The sequence below is a fragment of the Anarrhichthys ocellatus genome, unplaced genomic scaffold (assembly GCF_004355925.1).
Source record: "Anarrhichthys ocellatus isolate YVR2014 unplaced genomic scaffold, GSC_Weel_1.0 scaffold34, whole genome shotgun sequence".
Classification (NCBI taxonomy): domain Eukaryota; kingdom Metazoa; phylum Chordata; class Actinopteri; order Perciformes; family Anarhichadidae; genus Anarrhichthys; species Anarrhichthys ocellatus.
In genome coordinates this window covers 1,889,853-1,903,952 of record NW_022280064.1, presented here as the reverse complement: position 1 = coordinate 1,903,952, position 14,100 = coordinate 1,889,853, and the positions used below count along the sequence as shown (strand labels likewise).

The 14,100-nt window shown below is 44.0% G+C and overlaps 1 protein-coding gene across 6 annotated transcripts in view; it reads left to right on the top strand.

The window, feature by feature from the left end:
* evlb (Enah/Vasp-like b) overlaps positions 1 to 14,100 on the top strand; it is a 45,151-nt gene that overhangs the window by 14,844 nt on the left and 16,207 nt on the right. For 3 of the 6 annotated variants that reach the window (XM_031865967.1, XM_031865966.1, XM_031865964.1), the window contains exon 1: positions 421 to 1,156. The exons of 1 other annotated variant lie outside the window; for it this stretch is intronic. In XM_031865967.1, coding sequence (XP_031721827.1) covers positions 1,062 to 1,156 — 95 coding nt within the window. In that variant the 5' untranslated portion in view covers positions 421 to 1,061. 2 more of the 6 variants (XM_031865965.1, XM_031865969.1) reach the window with 2 other exon arrangements.

Below are 14,100 nucleotides of genomic sequence, written 5' to 3'. Positions count from 1 at the left end.
TGTGTGTGTGTGTGTGTGTGTGTGTGTGTGTGTGTGTGTGTGTGTGTGTGTGTGAGAGAGATTGTGTTGTATCCAGAGCTCCACCCAAGCCGGCATGCCAGCCTCCGATCATACGCGAGAAAAGACGGGAGCCATCAGATGAATTAAAATCTGTTGCTCCTCCTCCTCCTCCTCCTCCTCCTCCTCGACCCCCCCTCTCCCCTCCATGCCGGCTTACGCATCCTCACCTCGGCCAATCCGGCAGCCGTGAGAGGAGGAAGGAGAGAGAGGAGGAGAAGGAGGGGCAGGACCAGCAGCCTCCGGGGCTGGCTGACCATCGTTCTTGTCACAGCTGGGAGGGGGGGAAGAGGGGGAGGAGGGGGAGGAGGGGGAGAGAGGGTGGAGAGGGAGGAGGTAATCCAATGAGACACAGAGAGGAGAGGCAGTGCGAGGGCAACGCCTCACAGCACCGGGAATCTCTCTCTCTCTCTCTTTCCCCCCTCCTCTGTTTCTGAAGCGTAAAAACCAAAAGACTCTCATCTCCCATTCATTCTCCTCTGTATGTGGCTGAGGGCTGCTCTCACATTTTTAAGCCTCTCCTTTCCCCCCTCAGTTCAAAATTCTCCTTCACTTCCTCCTGATTTTTCTCTACCTGCTGAAGGACGGATTGATGAGCACAAACCAGGATTATTTTTCGATGTCTTTGGGAGGCAGCAGCATCTGTTCCTGGAGTCATCTTTGTCCTTGTGCTCACAGCTGCTGAGTGCACAGTGGCTGCTAGTGGGGAAATAGGTTAGTGTGCCTGTTCGGTGGTGGCCAGCAGAGGTGATTGAATGTGCTGTACTCGGAGGAGGCGAAGAAGAGGGGGATGCCTTCCTGGCGGTAATGCTCTGTAGCCCTGCGACCACTTGGGGAGAAGGTGATGCTGGCGCCGAACTCTGACCTTTAGCAAAAGTGTCAGCGACGAAATTCAGGACAGACAAAGAAAGAAAAGCGACAAATACAGACTTTTTTTTGTTACATTTTGCATTTTTGTTGTCGCGACACAGGGCTGACTTGTGCGTCTGCTGTGTGTGGACACCATGGACATCAACCTTCAGTCACACCGGTTTTACTTCCCCCAGATCTACTGTGCTGAACCGGGGTCACAGCCACAGCTCACTGAGTTCAAAGTCAGGTAGGCTTCCAAGGGAAAGGTGTTTACGATGGACCCATCCATAGATGAGAGGCAGAGCACTTATTCCTGATTGGTGGAGACACCCAGGTCTGACGTCTCCATTTGCTTTTGTCAGTATCGGCTGCCTTTAACATCCACCCAAAATGTAGCTGGAGCCTGTATTGTCCACCAGAGCTGCTGCTTCTGCTGCACATGAAGCATTTCTGTGTATGTGGAGTGCTGCTGTGAGCGGCTGGTTGCCCTTGCAGGGGGATGGGGCTGCATGCTAATGTGTTAGCTAGCTGTGCAGAAAAAGTGTTCGGCTTCTGGGAGAATCAGAGGGCATTGATGGCCTTCGGAGGAGCTTGCCAAGTTTGGATAGAGGGGATGACAGTGCCGCGGTTGTGTTGTATTTGCCGTCCTGTGGCCGCTCTCGTTAGCTGCCTCTGTGGCTCTTTTGTTCTCTTTTGTTTACGCGTCTGTCTTTTCTTTTGCTACTATTCTCTCCCATCCAATCAACGCTGAAAGTGCTCAGGGTTTGGCTTGTTGCATCCATAGCCGACGCCTGCCGTCATGGTGGCAGAGCGCTCAAAGACGCATGCTCAGACATGCAACAGCTTCCCTGCTCTTTGTCTCGTGGAGATGTAATTGTGCCGGATGGAGCTGTTGCATCCAGTCTGATGCTGTGTGACACCCACTTCAGAAATGAAGCACACAATCACAATTGTCTTTTCTTCTTTTTTTAGTTATCTGTTCACCATCCCTCTTTGCATGCACGTGTTGAGATGTCCTTGTAAGCTTGTTTGCGATACGTTTGGCGATTCCTCCTCTCACAGCGCTGATTAGTGCAGCTTTAAAGGTACTCAGCCAGAGTTTTGCACCGCTAAGCAGCTTTTAGTTTGGTCGGTGCTCCAGGCCGGAGCAGCTTTATGGGGCTACAGCGTGTCGCTGTCACGGCCTGGCAGAGCTCCCCGGTGGCTCCGCAGGAGTCTGAAGGCGATCGCAGCTGGACGGCATCGCCAGGAGAAAGAGAGGGAAGGAAAGTGAGGCCGTATGCCCAGTTTTCTAACGGTCTTTTTAGTTATCCTCATCACAATTTTTATGTCACACCTGCTGTTTAAAACCCAGGTTAGTATTTCATTTTTTGGCAAGACAGGTTATTCAGAAGTGTTTGAAGCCTAATCAACAATTTATTAAGTTCGATCCACTGTGGTCTCACCTCAGTGACCTTCTGAGGTCCACCTTTACTGAAAACACAGATAAATAAACAGACTGCTGTATCTATTTCTGAGCAGATTAATCACTCGTTTTCCTGGCTGCGAAGTGAATTCCGTGCACTTTAAACAGGAAATGGACACAACTACACAGCAGCAGCATCTCTTACTATATTATTAGCAAGGTGAGCTCATTAGAGCTGAGTGAGATGGAAGAAGATGGAGAGAGATTGGAGATGAAAAATGAGAAATTGAGAGAGACAGAGATGGAAAGAGAGGGAGAGAGAGAGAGGGCGATAAGAGGGAGGGAAAATAAGAGACCAGGAGGGAGAGGGGGGATGGTGAGAATAGCAAAGCTAAGCAAAAGGACGAGAGAGTGGATTGTAAATGTGAGAGCGAAACAGTCAGACGGATGGAGGTGGAATTAGAGGAGAAAGGAGGAGCCGGTGTGATTGTGAAGAAAAAAGAAACGGACAAACCGTTTGATGATGGTTTCTGGTGGGGTCTTGGTGTGGAACACACCTTTGACAAACCTCTGCTAGGCATGCTGGGATATCAGCTGCCGCCTGGGCTCCATGGTGACCGGAGTATAGGCTCAGTGTAGCCAGAAAACCATGACAACAGTGCTTGCCAATCCATAGGAGCATGCATGTACGGTACATGTATGCACAGAAATGCACACACACACACACATACAGAGAGAGAGCGAGAGAGAGAGATTGTGTGCTCCAAGCAAGAACCCAACCTTTTTGGTAATGTGTCTGTTTTTTTTCCTTATTCTGAAGATCCAGTAAAGGGATATTTAATAAAAATGGTTTCCATTTTTGGTTGACATAAACCAGGCGGCTACTTCTGGATCTGAAAAGTGAAGCCAACACTGAATTCTCTCTAGTGTCCAGCAGGGGGCGACTCCTCTGGTTGTATCGAAGTCTATGAGAAAATGACTCTACTTATCACTTGATTTATTACCTCAGTAAACATTGTAAACATGAGTTTATGGTCTCAATCTCTAGTTTCAAGTCTTCTTCAATACAGCATGATGTTCATTTAGTAAAATATGGTCCATTTAGAGTCAAATAAGCTTTAGGACGGGCTACCTTGTGATTGACAGGTCGCTCACGGGAGTTGTCCATGCATGTTTTTCGTCTTCCTACTTTAGCCCTTCAACAGTGTGTTTTGCAGTTCATGAAAGTTAATTGTAACATTTTGGTTGCCTTAAAACTGTCTTATTCAGGGTTCAGTTGTACCACCCTCTTGTGTCATTTCTGGTTCTAAAAAGCCAAGATAGCGATGGCTAAAATGACGAACTTGGGGCTTCAAACCTTTTAGTCCACAAACTACTGGGTGACGTCAAGGTGACGATGTCTACTTGTGATATGCAGTCTGTTACTAAAACTAATTCCCACTCTAATTTGAAATGAGGAATACCAAAAGAGAAATCTTTTGTTGTCAGCAAATTTCAACCCCTGCTAACATTAACAAAGTATTGCTATCAATGCTGCTCTGCTGAAACTAGTTCATCATTAGTGTTCCCTTCAGGTGTGACATCCACCACACAGTGATGTGTCTTCTTGTGCTGGGACTAGTTGATTAAACTTGCTTATTTAATGAATTACCATTAATCATATCCAAAAAGCAGGCATTACACCTTGAGGCTGAAGCTAAAGTTCTGTTCTCAGCTGACACTGTCCTCAAGAGAAAAACACCATTGGTCGTATGCTGAAATATTTAAAAGGACCGTTATGTAACTGACATAGGCCGTGGTGACAGACGTCTGTACATACTTGACACTTTAGTGCAACCTGACTGATCGGATAGTGATCGGTATATTTTGTTTTCAAAGGAGTGACTGTAAAACTTGTTTTATTGAAGAACAGCCGCTAACAAAGCTCCGCTAATCCGCTGATAAAAACATATACATTTTCGACAATAAAAGTCTGTTAATTTGTTATTTGAAAGCACATGTTGGGTAACACGGCTCAGACAGCAGGTCTATGACTTTTCTGTTTCAGAAGCAAAGGCAAAAGTAGCGTGATAGCTTGACAGTCAGTGTTGATTTTGTCAGTTGTGGCTATTTCTCCTCTTCATTTCCCTCACGTTATCTTCACCTTGAAAGCATTTCACCTAAATCCAAGCGCTGCTGTACAGTATTGCTTGAGGATTATGTCTTGGGATGATGGAGGGTCTCTCTGTTTTTTTTAGGACTCCCCAGAGGAGACCAAATGTCTGTATTATTCCCTCAGTGCACTGTGGCCTGACGGATTAGAGACGGAGTCCACCGCACATACACGTCAAACATAAGAAAGCCCTGCTGGAAATTTGTGAAACATTCTGGGTCACTGAATCCGCTGACTGATGGTTTGTGGCACAAATAGGAACCACATGTCTCCGCCACGGCACTCTGTGTGTGTATTCAAAAGAGGACGAGTCGGGTAATTACAGCTATGTGAGTGTGAGATATTAGGTTCTACTGTCTGCAATGGAGAGCACTTAACCTGATGGCCTTCAGCAAACGCTCAACTGTAAAATGGGTTACATGTAAACATGTCGGCGCTGTGTGTGTGTGTGTGTGTGTGTGTGTGTGAGGCTTCGCAGTGAGTAGCAGAAGTTAAACGGCATCATGGAGCACAGCCTCAGGGCATCGCCACAGCTTCCTCCTCTCCTTCCCCTCGCTCTCACCTTCCTTCCTTCTTCTTTTCTTCCAGGGAAAAGGACGTGTTTGTTTTAGACAGAGTGTTAATGCTCCAGCTCACCTACAGCCTTCTCCCTGCTGGGAATCTTTTTCTTTTTTTCCCCCTCTGCCAAATGGAGACGCATGCATTTTTAAAGCCACCCCCGCTCTCTGCTGTGCTCCCTATCTTCTGTATCTTCTCTGCTTCCTTGATTTATCTTCCTGCCTCTGTCTTTCTCTTCCCCCTTCCTCTTCTTTTTCTTCATTTTCCGTATTTTCCCCTTCCCGTCTTTCTCGTTTTCCCTCTCAGCATGAGGTCTAAGCCCCTCTGCCCTTTGAATTTGTCGGCTCACATCTTGGTTGATTGGGAGAATGCTTGACCTCCCCGTATGCTTGCACACACTCAGTCAACAAAGTTTGATTCCTCTTATGTTTACAGTCGCACATTGCTTCAGCTGGAGGTAGACGAGGACGTCCTGAGGCGCTAGACTCTATTAAACATTCCAGCAAATGCTCATTAAGCTGGGATCAAGATTCCCACGAACAGCAAACTAGACAGGAATGTCTGGCTCTTTGCTGGACTTGAAGACTTTAATGCCACACATGAAACAGAAACGAAATGTCACATAAAGGAACAGTTTGGCATTTTTGGAAATACAGTTATTCGTTTTTTTTGCCAAGAGTAAGACGAGAAGATTGATACCACACTCGTATGGGTCTGTTAAATATGGAATCCAGTTCCATATTTAACGTCCACGCCAGGAGATAATTAGCGTAGCTTAGCATAAAGGCTGGAGGGCAGGAACAGTTAACCTGGCTCTGCCCAAAGGTGAAAATTAATTAACATGTAATATCATAAGCTTTAGAGTTGCTGTGCTCTTTTTTGCCTTTGCCAGGCTAGCTGTTCCTTGTTTCCAGTCTTTATGCTAAGCTAAGCTAACCGGCTTCTGACTGTGGCTTCATATTTAACAGAAAAATATGCATTATAAGTATAATCAACCATCTCATCTAACTCTCAGGGAAGAATAAACGTTTTTCGCCCCTAAAAATGTGGAATTATTCCTTCAAGGTGATCTTCACGCATCTTATCAAAACTCAGCGGTGTGTCGGGTTGCACCGAGTTCACAGCAGATTAACGTGTTTGTTTAGATCTGCAGTCAACTCATCAGGCATCTATTGACCATGTGTTGTCTGTTATGTCAGAGGATTTGTCCGTCTTTGCAGAGACATAAAGGACCATCCGAAGTCTAAATCCTGCTCTCAGTTATTTCCCAACTCTCTTCTGTCTTGCTGATATAAGACAAGTGGGGTCAGACAGTCCTCTCTTTACTTTCAGTAGTTAGGAAGGAACAAGTCAATTTAAAAACAACAGTTACGAGACTATCCAGAGTGAGCTCGCCAACTCTCTCAGACCTTGTGTACCAGCAATTTTGCTGACGTGACAACACCCAGTAAGAGCTTTTAGATTTTGTACATATGGCTCAAAAAGCCACAGTCAGAAATTAAAACGTCCTCCTTCAATCCACTAACACGACACTTAAACTCAATGTTAATCTTAAAGCTATATCATCTTATCCATCACACTTAATAATACATGCGTTTATTAGCCCAACTTTAAAGTTGCGAGTACCTGATATCACATTAAAACCTCCTGATTCTACCCTCCCACTGCTGTGCTCTCTCAGCATCAGCGCTCGGGGTTGAGGAAACTCTTAAATGCTTTACGCGATCATGCGGAGCAGCAGTAAAAGAAACCCTCATCCTTGCACTCTCTTCGCAATCTTTCAGCTGGAATTAAACTATAAATTCGGACCTGTTTTATGGCACCAGGACGCAGCGTTTTTTCCCTCCTGGCCGTCCCAGCTGACCTCCGACTGTCAGAGACGTTTAAGGCTTTATTAGCGGTTTGAAAAGAGAACAACAAAAAAAAACCCAAAGCAAGGCAGCACGTACAGTAGACACAGTTATGAATATGCTTTACGGTCTGCGGAGTCTGTAGTGCATGCGTCCGAGGCGACGGGACAGCGGTTCGAGCTCAAACAATATTCCATAACGTTACACTCATGTGGATGCACACGGCCGGACAACCACACAGCCACGTGAGACACGTATGTGATGATGAGAGGATGAGACAGGACATTGTAAAGGGCTCTGTAATTAGAGAGCAGAGCGTCGGAAGGCTTATGTTGCTGGTTTTTTTTTAAATATTTTTATTCATATCTCACTGCTCATTCATCTTTTCTTCACCGCCATATTTTCTAGGCCAAGCGAATATTCCACTCCAGTTGTCATGCCAACAGATTAGCGTCCTCTTGCGTGGTCTCAGCAGTGGGCGGTAGAGGATAGGAGTGTGTGTGCGTGTGTGTGTGTGTGTGTGTGTGTGTGTGTGTGTGTGTGTGTGTGGCTCTCTCTGTGCTGGGTCCTCTGGCTCTCGCACACATACACACACACAGAGTCACACACACACACACACAGACACACACACACCCACACCCCCCCACACACACACACACACACACACACACACTCTCAGACTGTTTGATTAGCATGCTTTTGAATAACTTTTGTTGCAGGCCTCACATCACATAGAGGTTTGCAGCATCAAACACAACCAAAGAAATGAATACAGTGTCGTGCACATAAGAAGTACAAAAGTTTTCTTGAAGCCTGAGGGATGGATAGAAAACGTGGCCTCGTATGAAAAGAACATATTTGTGTTTATGTTTCTGTAGCGTAGAGTGTTTTTTTCCCACCTCGTCTTGGGGTTGATTGAAGGGACAGGAAGTGCTTAGTCCCCTGATGGCACTGAATTCACAAGCTTTGGTTACGTAAAAAAAAAAAAAAAGGAAAACAGCATTAAAGGATTATGGGACTTAGCATTAAAACCACTTCTGTAAATGTCAATGAATCCAGCAGGCGTTTAAATTAACCATCTAGGAAATCATATCGCCGACCAGTTTCAAGTCTCTGCAAGTCATTGACATGAACTAAAACCAGTCATTTCATAAATGTAAACAAGTCTGCAACCAGAGTCTCTGTGAGACCGGACTGGGACAAAGAGGTGCTTACAGGTAAATGCTAACGTCAGCATGCTAACATGCTCACAATGACTGATGTTCAGCAGGTACAATGTCTGTACCAAATATCACGGCAATCCTTGTTGAGATATTTAGCCTGGACCAAAGTGGTGGATGCCCAGTGTAGCTAAAAACACAAATATATGTAATTTGTAACACAAATTCACTGTACTACAAAATCAGTGGCATGTTCATTTTAATTGCTATTTTCTGGCTATAATATGTTGAATCGGTGGCAGTGGTCTAAAACAGTGCACGATTTGCCAGATTGGCTTTCACAATAGCCGGCAAAAACGGGGCCAGAGAGAGATGATTTAAAACTCTGGGTCCATAGAGATGAAGCTTAAAAACTGCAGCTCTATTTTGGTACTCGTATGCGGTGTCATATCCAACAATTATAACTATTACTGAGTCACACTACAGCTTTCCCATGAAGCATTGCTTTATAGTCAGAGTGACCATCTTCTCTGTCAGGCCACAGACTGTCAGTCCTAAACTATAACATGTAACTCAAGCACACAGGGAACGGGTGATTTCCACATTTATTAGGTTGTAATCTAAATCAGCCAAGGCTATTTTTAGGCTTTTCCTTTGCAAGTTGCGCAGTTTGTTTTGTTTTTTTAACTGTTTGTATTAGAACCGGCTGTTTGAAAGTCTGCTGTCAGCGCAGGCTCATTTCTCTCTCTTCTCAGTCTTCTGTCTCTTTTCTCTCTCCCTGCTTCACTTTTTTTTCCCTCTTGCTCCCGTTCACCACCAAAACCTCAAATACGCAAGCAAGCAAGCTGCTTATATAACTGGCCTGCAAACCAGCCTGACAGTTTACATTCTCCTAGACCGTTTTTCACAGATATGTGCATAAATATGCTTCCACAGATAAGCATGCAGTGATTTATACCACTGAACAGAAGCACGCATACACACACACACACACACACACACACACAGCTGTCCTTATTCATTTGATTCCCAATTATAGTTTACATGGGGCTTTAGAAAATATGAAGAGTCAAACAATAATTTCACTTACAGATGTTGTAGACAGATGGGCTGTAGGCTGTAATGTGGCTTTCTTTAGTATGTTTCTACTGGTTGGAGGACAGGGGGCATCTTTTAACACATGAGTCAGATTTTTACACTGAATTTCACCTCTCAGGATTTAAAATAACATCACATAAAGTAGCAATCTGAGATTTTTACGACTGTTACGGAAACCGTAGTTTTTCTCAATAAGAACTCGTCCTCTGCATCTTCTTCTACCACAAATCTCTGCTCAAGCGGCCACAAAATATGTACAATAGATACATTTATGTATGATTATTGGACTCAAGTAGTCATACGTGAGTAATGTCAACATGTAATTATTATTATTAGCGAATAGCCTTTTGAGCTTCCAGGGGCAGTTGTGTCCTGCAGAGCTCAGTTGATGTAAATGTTCTCAGCAGTTTAGTTTAACTCACATTTCTGCTCCAATGCCAGTTAGGCCATGTTTGAACCCAGATGACTGCAAAGATTTTGCCATCTCACTTTAGTGAATTTCCTGGAAATACACAATAAAAATAGTAGGCTAGCAAACCACAAGATCGTCAGATTACTTAACATATGTCTTAAATGTGAAATGAACATTATAGCACATGTATACAGTACGGTGTTTTTTTTCTCAGCTCATAGCTGTCATTAGCTAGTTTTAGGGTACATTAAAGCAAATTACAACAAAGAACTTCGGAAACACTTGTTACTAAAGTTTGCTTATAGTTGAAGTAATGCTTTAAACAGAAACACGTTTGCTGAAGATTAGCCTAATTATTCGTTTTAACATTTTTAGGAAATAGCTTCATTGCTCTATATTATACAATATTCCTTTCCTTTTAGTGCTGCCGCCTGCTTCTAGTTGATTCCCACTGCAGTCCTTGTTGCAGAATGTTTCATGTGCAGAGGATACATTTGCACATCAAAACTTTTTGATCATTCCACAAAGTTTCACGAGAACAAGCTGCCTGAATATTTTTGCAGAGCAAACATGGCCGACATCCAAAACAGCAGGCTCCAGTTTAAACAGACGCTGCAGCAGCAACTGGGACAAACTCTTTCTGACAGTGCGTGTGCATCTTCCCTGAAGTGACGCTTGACAGCAGATAGACTCAGATGGGAGCACAAATTAATGTAATTTACCCAAAGTGGCTCCTCATTATGCCAACTGGCCCCTGTGGTTGGATCGTGGTGTCAGTTTAGCACGATTTATCCCATTTTCCATGAAAGCTGAGGTTTAGCTCAGGCTCAGGCTCATTGCTAATGTAGCTCTGCCCTGGCACGCTTATAAATGTTTAAGCTGTCAGCTGTTCTTCTTTCTGCTTTCTGCAGCTTTGATGTTTCATGCAGATGAATGCTCACACGTGCAGAAATGCATACACACACAAGACGTTTCATTGTGCACCCTTTTTCGGCCGGTTTGCAGGCTCCATGATTTCCCTCCTGTCGAGGGGAACAGAGAGCATTTTGTCAAGGAGTTAGACAAAAAAGACAAACAATTTGTGGTGACGATTGTTCTGCCAGCTAACTCTCTGGGATTTGGCTGTTCTCTATAAGCAGCTGGCTGCGGGACACAAAGACACTTTATTATGATCCGCTCTACTCCTCTTTCATTGCTACTGAGACACAAATCTAAAAACTGCCTCAAGGTTTACAGTGATGAAGGACAGTGAATCAGCAACAAAAATGGATACAAATTAAGATTTTAAAGCAACTGTGACATCCTTGATTAAGTTACTGTCTTGTTAGGAATTAACATACTAATATGTCCTTAAATTTGATGTGAATTAACTCAAAGTCATAGACTGTTGAGGCACCAGAACAGCAGACAGTGATATTAGGAATGTGGTGCTAAATCTTATATCAGGTGGCTGCTCGGCTAGTCTCGCTGCTGCAACGTGTTGTGACGTTTTTGCACATGAGAAGCGACAAATCACAGAGGAGAACGCAATATTTGGTTTTCACATGTCACGTGTCACTCTCACCTCACAGATCACACGCACGTCTTATTTCAGAATAAGAGCGGGGATTTCTCTCTCTGTTTGACAAAAGTAGTGACACGCATCATCCACTATATTTAAAATCTAAAGCCTAGCATCCTCTCTCTCTCTTTCTTTAATGCATGCTGGCGTTTATTATGATATAATTGTCATTTCCTGATACCCTGTCATTTCAAGGCGAGTGTGTTCTGTGCTCACGGTTTCTCTCGTTGGTGGTGCGTCATCAGGAGGTTTTACTATGTACAAACCTCTTGTTCTGGCTTCAGCGGCATCACCGGATGAGCTAATCCTTCCAATCAGTTCAGGACATTTTGATCTCCTAATGACCGCCACTGCTGCCCACTGGCTCGTTTCCATTAGGGGACAATGTTGTCAGGCAGTTTGTTCGCTTGATAGTGTATCTCTCTCCGTGACCTGCAGAGAACGAGTTGGTTTGAATCCAGGTTTGATGGAATTCTGTCTTCTTGCTGTTATGCACTATTTGCATCTGTTTATGTCCTTAATATGTAGTTCTTGATGATTTAAGCTTTGTTTGGTGCTTAAATCACGAATCATGAGGTCAGACGTCACATCGTCAGCTGTTAACAATGCTTTTCTTGTTGCCGTTGTCTATAGGATCACTTCAGCTGTGTGCTGAGTAAGAGTAAACAAAATACACCAAAACATAATCAGCATCACCAGTAAGAATACCAGCTCTTGGTTTCATGGTGCTCAGTTTTTAAGTATAAAGATTTGTTTGTTGACAGCTCTCTTTTGTGAGAAGAGTGCGCGTGTCTTGATGTTTTAACATTTCATCTTGTGGCAGCAACTTGGGGATACATTTTTGTCGAATTGTAGGCGACACATCCTTTCTAGCTCGTCTTGAAGGTGCTATATGTCTCTGATGTCTTAAGATAAAATAAGATGGAAGTTTATTCATCCCGAGGGGAAAGTTTTGTGCAGAAGTTGTGGTACGAAGTAGAATAGTATGCAAATATAGAATATCGATAAGGTGTGTTTGTGGCCTGAAGCATTATGTTTTCTCGTGATGTTTTCTCAGGAACGCCGGGAGGGAATTTATTCAAACTTGGCACAAACGTCCACCTGGACTCAAGGATGAACTACTTAGAATTTGGTGGTCAAAGATCACTGGGACCTCATACATTTTTAGCCATGACTCAAGAATAGATATGCTTATCATGACAATTTCACACAATTGTCTAAAAGGGTAAAATGATGATGTGACGACAAGTTGGATTCACATGTAAATTACAACACGACTGTAAGCGAAGCCAACCGACCACAAGGCGGTATTTCTAGTTTTGTTCTTTTGCTTTGTCTAATTTGATCTTGTCTGACAAATTCCCACTTGCATGGACAGTAAAAAGGCTTCATTTACATTCTCATGGCTGCCAAGAGAGTAAAGCCCAAACATTACAGCATCGGCCACACACTGCTGCTCTCTGTGGTTTCACAGTGTCAACAGATGTGCTTGGCCTTTGCTGAAATGTTCAACACCGCAACCTTTGCCCTCCTCTCTCACTGTTGGCAAAAGGCCACGGTTTACTTGCAACAGAAAGTAATTTAATCAGATTTGGAGAAACTTGTCACTTGCAGGTTTGTAAAATCTGAGGAGACTGATCATGTTGCCTTGCAGAAAATCACGTCCCTCGCGCCAACATCCATCGGCAACTTTTCACACGAAATCTTTTCGAACATTGGTTGAAGGTTTTTGTCACCGTCTATGATTGGTTACCATTTGCAGTCATTCATTCACCCAAAATGGAGTGTAGACGAACAGTATTAATCTGAAATGCGCGTGTGTACACAAATTTGCATGCAGCTTCTATTTCGGGCACATCCTTCTTTGTTGTTTAGCGCACCGCTGCCTTGAGCGCGGAGGCCCCAGAAAGTGGAGCAGCACAATAGCTTTGATGTTGTGATGTCTGCAGGGTGGTGTACGAGTTGCTGCGCGGACGGAGACCGAGTCGCATACGAGGCCCTCTGACAGCACAGATTAGTGTAACAGACAGACACGAGCAAACACTCACAGCTACACACACAGTTGCACAAATGTTATCGTGAGAACGGAGTAACATTTATACTGTTTAATGTTTCAGCTACCAAAGGCTCATAACCGACTCAGAGCTACTGATATTAGCAGTTTGCTAACTGACTTGCCCTCTGGGAGAAATGAATGAAAACATTCATTCTCAGTTTCAATGAAATTCTAAATAGATACGTACTTTATTTCTCCCAGATGGGATGCCAATTTACACAAAAGCAATAAATTATGTGTAAATGTGAGAATTTCCACCTTTGCTCTATTGCAAAATTCCATTACCAAGCAGTAATTGTGCTATATTTAAATTCCACGTCCTTCTTTGGCAATTCATCAGCAGAAGAGAGGATCAAAGTGCTAATTATGTTTCATGCTTCAGGGTTTTTTTTTTTCTTATGTGAATATTTCACATCGTATGTCTCTCTCCTCTTCATGTGTTTAATTCTACCTGCGTTTCCTCTGTCATAAGCGTATCCCTCTACTCAGCTCATGGTTGTGCTGTTCATCTTGGAGCAGAGGGGTGACGGAAGCAGAGTAAATTTAGTGCAGGCAGACAGGAAGTGCGGCACCAGAAATAGAGAGGGGAACGAAACACTTTGACGATTTGAAGCCGCTGGTTAGAGAGAATAGAGTGAACCAACGGCGTGACTGGTCCAGGTGTGAGGAGACCGTTACATCCTCATCAGTGATGAAGGGAAGTGCTGAACACTTGTGAAACGCTTGCATCTGACCTGTGTACTGTAGAAAAAACGTTTTTATTTTGTGCCTGCGTGTGTGTGTGTGTGTGTGAGAGAGAGGAGAAATGAGAAAACCCAACAATGGTGGAAGGAGTTTGGGCGAAGCAGGCATCCCATTAACCCTGCGATGACCTGAGACTCAAAGGAGAACTTGTGTGTGTGTGTGTGTGTGTGTGTGTGTGTGTGTGTGTGTGTGTGT